Genomic DNA, 11,069 nt, shown 5'->3' with positions numbered 1-11,069 from the left:
CAGGTCGTGGGAGTTAGTGTTGAGTTTCCCCTCATGCCAAAAACAATCTTTTTTTTCTGCTTTTTACACTTATCGATTTTCAAACATTGAAAGATAGAACAGGTTAAGGAAAGAGAATATACTATTACTAGCGTGTACCAGCGACTTCGTTCGCATCGAATTAATCATTTGTAATGGTGATAATAAAGCAAAGCAAGAATTTCCATTAACATACAAACTGGATAAAATTTTCTCACATTTATGTCAGCATGAGGAAAAACAATATGGCGATATTATTATATAACTTGATAATATTTGAGGGGTAGTTTCATCTCGTTGGAATTTGACTTTCGAAAAATCCGTTTGCCAAAAATAAGCTTTTTACGTCAAGCAGTTTAAGCAGAATCGTGGTTAAGAACTTACCCAACTTACAAACACCCTGTATGATTTTTTAAAAAATTTCAAAATATGTAAAAAAAACAAATAAATTATGCTTGTCTAATCGTTTTCCCGAAAGACTAACCGTTTTTTAAATAACAATTATTGTAATATTTGAGGGACGTTTTCATCCTCTTGGAATTTGAGATTCGAGAAACCCCTTCTTATAGAACTTTTACACTATAAATCCCACAGTCAATCCATTTGCCAAAAATCAGCTTTAAACGTCAAGCAGTTTAAGCAGAATCGTAATTACTCATTGGTCATATTTTATGAAACACCCTGTATAAATTTATAAAAAATCTTAAAATATATGAAACAACAAAACAAAATATACGTGTTTAAGAGTTTTTCCGAAAAACTCACCGGTTTTTAAATAAAGAATATTTTAATATTTGAGGGATAGTTTCACCCCTTTAGAATTTGAGTTTTGAAAAATCCCTTCTTATCGAACCTCTACACCTTAAAGTCAATCTGTTTTCCAAAAATCAGCTTTTTACGTCAAGCGCTTTAAGCAGGATCGTGATTAATCAATGACCAGATTTTTCGAAACACCCTGTATACATTTTTAAAAAATCTTAAAATATGTAAAAAAACAAAATAAAATTAACGCGTTTAAGCGTTTTTTCGGAAACTTGACCGTTTTTTAAATAAAAAAAATTGTAATATTTGAGGGGTGGTTTCACCCTCTTGGAACTGGAATTTCGAAAAATCCCTTCTTATCGAACACCCTAGAATCAACCTGTATGCCAAAATTGAGCTTCTTACGTTGAGTGGTTTGAGCAGGAACGTGATTAATCAGTATGTCAGTCACTTAAAGATTTTATATATTAGTATAGATTTAATATTTTCTAAAGCTGCAAGAGAATTTTGAAGGACGGGTAACTGTCTGAAAACTCTGTCGTGCTGTTGTGGCATGGCAAGAGTGTAAAAATTTATTGACACACACTGCTCATTCACACCGGTTCGAGGCTGGATGACATAAGATATCTCTTAAGAGTCGATTTAGACACTCGTCAAGTCGGTAGGCCATTGGCCATGATATGACCGTGGACCGCGGTTCGGATTCCGCGTAAACAAAGTGGGTCCAGTCCAGATTCCTAGCAGCAAAAAGGAGACGTTAACTAAATTTTACTTACAGATAATATTTGAGCGGCCGATTGAAATTAAGGAAAACAAAATAAAAACTTAACACTATATTTTGTATTATGCTTTTAATGTATAGACCTAGGAATAGACAATATCTAGGAATAGACAATATCCTTAGATAATATAATCAGTTGAATTTAAATAACTAAGATAGTGTATTTTTTATTTTCAATTCTTAATAATATTATATTTACAAGAAGGGAATACAATAAAACATTAGAATTACATTTATACATATTTATAATGATATGCTATTATAATATACAATAATATAAACAATGTACAAAATGTTGCCTACCCTATTGCTAAATTTTAATAATTGCCTTTGGTATTAAGCCGCGCCTAAGCTATGCGCTCCGCGCCGAACAAAGCACTGGTGGACATAGTATACATATATTAAAACGATATCGTTTCTATTTATTCTTTCTGTAAAATTCCTTTTTGCTCGTGTATATTTCATCACAACATTGCAATCTATAACAACTTGCATAGACTTGAACACTACATTTCTGTCATAATAAGGTAAAAATACCGAGGGTACCATTTAAAAATCAAAAGTTATTGTCATTTCCGGTGAAACCGGTAGTGACCGAAAATAATTGAAAATGCCAATCAATCCTAATTTATGTCCTATACTAACATATCAAATCTCGTTTCTTGATCTGAAAAGTTAAAAAAATTATAGAGGTGAGCCACTTTTGAGAACCACCCGGTATATGTATTTCTAAATTTTGTGAAATTTCATTTTTTATTTCATTTTAATTTCAGAATCCCATAATTCCGTTTTTTAATAAAAATAATAATAATGGTCTTTATTAATAAAAATGAGTTATATGGGCGAAATCTAGCTGCATAGTCACTCAAACTCAACTCACAATAAAATTAAAATTATAAAATGTTTTCTTTGTATAAACAAATTAATTGTAAAACTTTTTCACGATCCTATTTTAACCAACGTCTCCATCTCCCATTGTTGAATACTGGTTAAAATATAAAAATCGCTGATGGGCGCCTGAAAGTAAACGAGACCCTTCCAAAGTGCACGCCGTTCAGATGGAGCGGCTAGCGGGACTTGTTGGATTTATAAATCTACCTATTTCACAATTTTGACTTAATATCTGTGTTAATACATATATGTTCGCGAACGTTCTGTTCGGCGCCGAACGGCTAGCTTGGACGCTGCTTTACATTAAGAAAAAATAAATTAATGTCCACCCGCTTAACCCCTGCATATCTCGTAAATAAAAAAATAGTATCTTTTATTCCACATTATATATTAAGTAAGTCTACTGCTCTCCTTTTTTTCTATGCTTCTTTTTTTTCCTAGAAATGTTTGGCATTACTACACAACTACAACCACTTCGAACACTAATGTAATCTAATGTGTAAGTACTATTTCCAAAACCTCCATCAGGAAATGTAGGAAACTTTTTGTTTCTGTTGTCTGGCGTATCCTTTACTAGTGCATAAGTGTAGCTATGCATTTGCACACATCTGAAATGAAATAAGATACGTAAATTACAAAGACTCAAATATTTCTAAGGAAATCAACATGACCATGGGACGTTAGACAAGGACTTTTATGGAAAACCGCTGATTTTTTTAAAAATTTGTATTTTTGCATAAAGGCACCTGCTCTATCTGTCTAAAATTATTTTCAACGCTAAATTGTTGCCGCTTTATACTAAAAGTGGTAGCATCTTTGTTTGATATTATTACATTTTCCGAAACTACTTTCATATCTCATATGTTTTCTGTTATACTAACCTATACCTGTTTCTAACAGCTTTTGAGATAACAAATAAATGAATAAAGCAAAAATTCATGGAGCAAGTGCAATGCAATCTAAACAAAAAAAAAATAACCCTAGGGATTAACCACTGTCGATCACGAAACGACCGCCTCTCCAATGGAGCCACAGCTGCTTTTGTAACCACGCTTGTGACCAGGCTATAGCTAGGCATTACTTAGTTCCTCCGCAAAAGCATTAATAGTACGTTGATATTAGCATATTTAGAAGAAAAAAAATTATAAAGTTTTGATATGTTGAGGTTATACGTACTAAAAGGAGACTTTTTAAAATCAAAAGAGTTCCTAACTGTAAAGTGTAAGCTTCACCCCCAAAAACCACCCCAAATAAGCACTGCGTATGAATAAAGCAAAAATACATGGAGCAGGTGCAATGCAATCTAAACAAAAAAATAACCCTAGAGATTAACCACTGTCGATCACGAAACGACGGCCTCTCCAATGGAGCCACAACTGCTTTTGTAACCAGGCTATAGCTAGGCATTACTTAGTTCCTCCGCAAAAGCATTAATAGTACTGTTACGTTTTTCGTCGGTTCCGTGTGGATGGAAAGTCACAATTTATTTAAACACTATTTATTTAACACTAATTAACAAAAACAATAACGATAAAAGACTTATAGAACTATTTACAAACGATTTATAACTAAGAATTTATTTTGAATTTTTAGCGCGTCAACTGCACTGGTATATTTATAACTGCCCCCTGTAGGCCACAGCCGCCGGCTTTTATACCGACAGGTAAAGAACTCTAGAATAGTCCATAGATCGTTAGGTGCGTAGAGAAGGTTTTCGAATGTTCTCGTATGTACTAGTCCATTCCAGTGGGACTCGATTCTTCTCGAACGAATGAATCATTACGGTGTCTATTCTTTAATGCGATGTTAAGGTCATCTGAGGGCGGGACATATAGTTAGGTTAGGTCGAGTCCACACGGGTCCGCAACACTGCCCCCTTCTTAGGTACATGCTCGTCCCGAGATGTACACCGTGAATGAAGGTATTTGCAAAGCTGGCCCCTGGTACATTGCGAAGTCTGGTAGAAATAGCAGTCTACAGTTTTCTCTCCCGATCTCAGCTTTGGGTTGTAGCAGCAAACGAGGATCTCGATTCCCGTAAATCTGAACAGGACTTCGATCATGTTCCGGATTGTACGCCAACTCAAACCATCGAGTCCACACGCCAGCTTCGGAATGGCTAATCGTGCAATGTTGTTGTTTAGCAGGGCTTCTCTCAGTTCAATCAGGGTCTTCCATAGATTGAGATAAGTCGGCTTACTCGGGGACCATTCCTTGGTGACCAGGTAGAAGATGTGCCTTGCTTGACCATGTGCATTGTCGGTTAGCCTCAAGACGCTTCCAACCTCTGGATCCTGTCGGCGTAGTTCTCCGACACGCCCAAACTTCTCATTGAACGTCGCAGCGATTCCTCTGGACATCCGCAAATCTCGAGCCACACAATGAGCGAGCGAATAATCAGGAGGCACGGAAAAGAGGTCTCGTTGATCTTCTTTGGTTACACCATAGCGAGCCTTCTCACTGCTGTTGTATCGGGCCATGAAATCGTCAAAGGACATCTCCGAATCAGGGGGATCAAAGCTGCAGGTTCTCACGGTCCCAGCACGATCTTCTATTTCGCCTTGGTAGGGGCTCAAACGGTTGAAATGGACTACCCTCGGTTTTCCTTTTGGCAATTTTCTGATACGGTATACGACGTCATTAATTCTATCCATGACTTCGTATGGCCCTTCCCACGAGGATTGTAGCTTCGGAGATAACCCACGACGTCTCTGCGGGTTATATAGCCACACCAACTTCCCTGGTTGGTATCCTCCATGCTCAGCTTGAATGTCGTAGTGTTCCTTCATTCGGTCACTAGCACTTTGAATATTTAGGCGGACTCTCTGATGAATGTCGTCCATCCTTTGACGTAGTGTGTGGACATAATCTTCTCCGGCGACTTCTTCTCCCGGTCGGCAACCAAATTTCAGATCACAGGGTAGGCGCACTTGAACAGTTTTCGTTGGGGCATGTTGGGTACAGGTCGACGTGTGCCCCTTCATTTCGACCCATAGTAGTTTTCCGACCTCGATGAAGCCGGTTCTTCGTTCTTCTCCTTACAACGGCTTCGCACGTGCCCCGCCTGTCCGCAGTTCCAGCAACGAATCGGTCCCTTCTTGCCCATGTACTGGTCCATTACCTTCCGAACAATCCCTTCCACGGATTCATCGGAACATTCGTCGATGGCCCGTACTCTTCCTAAAGACCGAGAACTTTGTTTCGCGGCCTCAAATTCTAGGGCACGTGCTAAAGCATCCACCAAGTGCGTTGGGTGGGCTAGGAGAAGTGCTTGTCTTGTCTCGTTGTCACGTAAGCCGTCGGAGAATGCCTGTACTGCCAACCGCTCCATAACATTCTCTGGCGTAGCAGGGTACGCAAGGCGAACGAGGCGGGCTACGTCGGCTTCAAACTCCTGCAGAGACTCATTTGACTTTTGAATGCGATTTTTTAGCTGGGAATGATAGACATGTTCCAAATGAGCTTGGCCGTACCTCATTTCTAAATGTCGTACCAACTGCTGATAATCTCCCTGTTCCGATGATGACAGTGTCTGCAGGATATCAGTCGCATCTCCTCGCAGTGCGATAGTCAAAGCAGTAGCTTTTTCAGCGATTGTCCAGCCGTTCGCTCTCGCAGCGGCTTGAAATTGGCAAAAATAATTGGCCCAAGCGGTTTTTCCGTCAAACTGCAGAGGTTTCATAACTGATTTTGAGGCACACCTATTTTCTACTAGTTTCGGTCCCTCCGATGTTTCTTGACATTTTGGTGAATTCGACTTCGCTATTTCTTCTTTTAAAATTTCGATTTTCCTGTTAACATCGTCCTCAATCTGTGCTATTTTGTCTTGTGTATCTATTATCTTTTCTTCTAAGTCCCTGGAGTTTTCTGTTATCTTGTTGTATAAACTTTGTTCTAAATTCAATATTTTATTATTGAAGCTGGCCTATATGTCTTTAGAATTTTCTGCGATCTTATCTTCTAAAATATTCATTTTATCATTTAAAGTTTCTTGCAAATCCTGGGAATTTTCCATAATTTTATCACTGATTTTATTATTCAAATTGTCTTCTAATTTTTGTAAGGACGAGTCAAGGTCACCTTCCAGCTCAAAGCAAAAGGTGTCCTCACCTTCTTCAATCAAAACGTCTCTCAGTCTGGCTTGCAGAATGCTTTTCTTTCCATCTGTCTCGCATTCCCTCTCTTCCAGTATGCATTTAAATCGGACACTTTCAAGTCTTTCAACAATTTCTTCGGAGCCATTGTTAGTCTTTTTATTTTTCTAGTCTATCACACACCCCACACCTGACACCAATTGTTACGTTTTTCGTCGGTTCCGTGTGGATGGAAAGTCACAATTTATTTAAACACTATTTATTTAACACTAATTAACAAAAACAATAACGATAAAAGACTTATAGAACTATTTACAAACGATTTATAACTAAGAATTTATTTTGAATTTTTAGCGCGTCAACTGCACTGGTATATTTATAACTGCCCCCTGTAGGCCACAGCCGCCGGCTTTTATACCGACAGGTAAAGAACTCTAGAATAGTCCATAGATCGTTAGGTGCATAGAGAAGGTTTTCGAATGTTCTCGTATGTACTAGTCCATTCCAGTGGGACTCGATTCTTCTCGAACGAATGAATCATTACGGTGTCTATTCTTTAATGCGATGTTAAGGTCATCTGAGGGCGGGACATATAGTTAGGTTAGGTCGAGTCCACACGGGTCCGCAACACTGCCCCCTTCTTAGGTACATGCTCGTCCCGAGATGTACACCGTGAATGAAGGTATTTGCAAAGCTGGCCCCTGGTACATTGCGAAGTCTGGTAGAAATAGCAGTCTACAGTTTTCTCTCCCGATCTCAGCTTTGGGTTGTAGCAGCAAACGAGGATCTCGATTCCCGTAAATCTGAACAGGACTTCGATCATGTTCCGGATTGTACGCCAACTCAAACCATCGAGTCCACACGCCAGCTTCGGAATGGCTAATCGTGCAATGTTGTTGTTTAGCAGGGCTTCTCTCAGTTCAATCAGGGTCTTCCATAGATTGAGATAAGTCGGCTTACTCGGGGACCATTCCTTGGTGACCAGGTAGAAGATGTGCCTTGCTTGACCATGTGCATTGTCGGTTAGCCTCAAGACGCTTCCAACCTCTGGATCCTGTCGGCGTAGTTCTCCGACACGCCCAAACTTCTCATTGAACGTCGCAGCGATTCCTCTGGACATCCGCAAATCTCGAGCCACACAATGAGCGAGCGAATAATCAGGAGGCACGGAAAAGAGGTCTCGTTGATCTTCTTTGGTTACACCATAGCGAGCCTTCTCACTGCTGTTGTATCGGGCCATGAAATCGTCAAAGGACATCTCCGAATCAGGGGGATCAAAGCTGCAGGTTCTCACGGTCCCAGCACGATCTTCTATTTCGCCTTGGTAGGGGCTCAAACGGTTGAAATGGACTACCCTCGGTTTTCCTTTTGGCAATTTTCTGATACGGTATACGACGTCATTAATTCTATCCATGACTTCGTATGGCCCTTCCCACGAGGATTGTAGCTTCGGAGATAACCCACGACGTCTCTGCGGGTTATATAGCCACACCAACTTCCCTGGTTGGTATCCTCCATGCTCAGCTTGAATGTCGTAGTGTTCCTTCATTCGGTCACTAGCACTTTGAATATTTAGGCGGACTCTCTGATGAATGTCGTCCATCCTTTGACGTAGTGTGTGGACATAATCTTCTCCGGCGACTTCTTCTCCCGGTCGGCAACCAAATTTCAGATCACAGGGTAGGCGCACTTGAACAGTTTTCGTTGGGGCATGTTGGGTACAGGTCGACGTGTGCCCCTTCATTTCGACCCATAGTAGTTTTCCGACCTCGATGAAGCCGGTTCTTCGTTCTTCTCCTTACAACGGCTTCGCACGTGCCCCGCCTGTCCGCAGTTCCAGCAACGAATCGGTCCCTTCTTGCCCATGTACTGGTCCATTACCTTCCGAACAATCCCTTCCACGGATTCATCGGAACATTCGTCGATGGCCCGTACTCTTCCTAAAGACCGAGAACTTTGTTTCGCGGCCTCAAATTCTAGGGCACGTGCTAAAGCATCCACCAAGTGCGTTGGGTGGGCTAGGAGAAGTGCTTGTCTTGTCTCGTTGTCACGTAAGCCGTCGGAGAATGCCTGTACTGCCAACCGCTCCATAACATTCTCTGGCGTAGCAGGGTACGCAAGGCGAACGAGGCGGGCTACGTCGGCTTCAAACTCCTGCAGAGACTCATTTGACTTTTGAATGCGATTTTTTAGCTGGGAATGATAGACATGTTCCAAATGAGCTTGGCCGTACCTCATTTCTAAATGTCGTACCAACTGCTGATAATCTCCCTGTTCCGATGATGACAGTGTCTGCAGGATATCAGTCGCATCTCCTCGCAGTGCGATAGTCAAAGCAGTAGCTTTTTCAGCGATTGTCCAGCCGTTCGCTCTCGCAGCGGCTTGAAATTGGCAAAAATAATTGGCCCAAGCGGTTTTTCCGTCAAACTGCAGAGGTTTCATAACTGATTTTGAGGCACACCTATTTTCTACTAGTTTCGGTCCCTCCGATGTTTCTTGACATTTTGGTGAATTCGACTTCGCTATTTCTTCTTTTAAAATTTCGATTTTCCTGTTAACATCGTCCTCAATCTGTGCTATTTTGTCTTGTGTATCTATTATCTTTTCTTCTAAGTCCCTGGAGTTTTCTGTTATCTTGTTGTATAAACTTTGTTCTAAATTCAATATTTTATTATTGAAGCTGGCCTATATGTCTTTAGAATTTTCTGCGATCTTATCTTCTAAAATATTCATTTTATCATTTAAAGTTTCTTGCAAATCCTGGGAATTTTCCATAATTTTATCACTGATTTTATTATTCAAATTGTCTTCTAATTTTTGTAAGGACGAGTCAAGGTCACCTTCCAGCTCAAAGCAAAAGGTGTCCTCACCTTCTTCAATCAAAACGTCTCTCAGTCTGGCTTGCAGAATGCTTTTCTTTCCATCTGTCTCGCATTCCCTCTCTTCCAGTATGCATTTAAATCGGACACTTTCAAGTCTTTCAACAATTTCTTCGGAGCCATTGTTAGTCTTTTTATTTTTCTAGTCTATCACACACCCCACACCTGACACCAATTGTTACGTTTTTCGTCGGTTCCGTGTGGATGGAAAGTCACAATTTATTTAAACACTATTTATTTAACACTAATTAACAAAAACAATAACGATAAAAGACTTATAGAACTATTTACAAACGATTTATAACTAAGAATTTATTTTGAATTTTTAGCGCGTCAACTGCACTGGTATATTTATAACTGCCCCCTGTAGGCCACAGCCGCCGGCTTTTATACCGACAGGTAAAGAACTCTAGAATAGTCCATAGATCGTTAGGTGCATAGAGAAGGTTTTCGAATGTTCTCGTATGTACTAGTCCATTCCAGTGGGACTCGATTCTTCTCGAACGAATGAATCATTACGGTGTCTATTCTTTATTGCGATGTTAAGGTCATCTGAGGGCGGGACATATAGTTAGGTTAGGTCGAGTCCACACGGGTCCGCAACAGTACGTTGATATTAGCATATTTAGAAAAAAAATTATAAAGTTTTAATATGTTGAGGTTATACGTACTAAAAGGAGACTTTTTAAAATCAAAAGAGTTCCAAACTGTAAAGTGTAAGCTTCACCCCCAAAAACTACCCCAAATACGCACTGCGGTTTTTTCTCGTTTTTGTCGAAAACCATTAGTCGCACAGAAAATTTTATTCTTGTCAAAAATATTCCTTACAAAATTTGCTACAAAAAAGGTTCTAATACTTATTTTGTTTCTTCGAATAAATATCGAGCAGCAAGCGATCTTAGTTAGGGGTAGTTTTCAGCGCAGATGATTTTTTACCTGACCCTATCAAATTATTTAATGTCAATGAATAAAACACCTTAGATGTTAAAATAATGTTCAATTGTTGCAATGGTAAGAAAATTAGTATATTTTTTGAGTAATTTAATTGATATTTTGTTGTAAAAATTGCCGTCTTTAATTTTCAACAGATATAAAAAATTTATTTGCGATTGCAAGTCGTGACATTGTTTTTGATAGCAATACCTTATTGGTCGAACAGAAAAGCAAATTCCTATGCAATATTAAAAATAAAGAACGACTAATTTCGCAGATTGCAATACACCTAAACAGCGAGAATATTAGCACATCATTTGCAATAGATGAGGCTGATACTCAAATTATTCGTACTGCCATCAAAATATCTGAGAAAAATGAACAAGTTCTAGTCGTTGGACAAGATGTCGATCTAGTTGTTTTATTAGCAGCACTTTCCCCCGATGAAAAAAACATTCTTTTTCTGAAAGAAGCCATAGGTAAGTGAAACAACGAATGTATAGTTCGAGAGACTTGCAATCATCCAGTATTATATGTAATTTAAAAATATCAATATTATTTATTCACGCTATTAGCAGGTGTGACACAACTTCAGGATTTTTTGGAAAAGGAAAACAACAACACGTACAAATATTTAATAAAGGAAAAGACCTTGATAGTATCGTCGATATTTTTAACAATGCAAAGTCAACACCTGAAGAAATTGAAAAAG

At 39.2% G+C, this 11,069-nt stretch overlaps 1 protein-coding gene across 6 annotated transcripts in view; it reads right to left on the bottom strand.

Annotated features, from left to right (window-relative positions):
• Nucleotides 1-2,319: 2,319 nt before the first annotated feature.
• The window catches only part of LOC115891279, a 152,381-nt gene continuing 143,631 nt past the window's right edge, over nt 2,320-11,069 (bottom strand). For all 6 annotated transcript variants that reach the window (XM_030911723.1, XM_030911724.1, XM_030911725.1 and 3 more), the window contains one exon: nt 2,320-3,060. In XM_030911723.1, the coding sequence (XP_030767583.1) occupies nt 2,853-3,060 (208 nt within the window). In that variant the 3' untranslated portion in view covers nt 2,320-2,852. The remainder of the gene's footprint in view (nt 3,061-11,069) is intronic.

Source organism: Sitophilus oryzae, unplaced genomic scaffold (genome assembly GCF_002938485.1).
Source record: "Sitophilus oryzae breed Bouriz unplaced genomic scaffold, Soryzae_2.0 scaffold_980_pilon_pilon, whole genome shotgun sequence".
Lineage (NCBI taxonomy): Eukaryota > Metazoa > Arthropoda > Insecta > Coleoptera > Curculionidae > Sitophilus > Sitophilus oryzae.
Note: the sequence above shows the minus strand (reverse complement) of the source record. Positions and strands in the feature narration are given on the sequence as shown.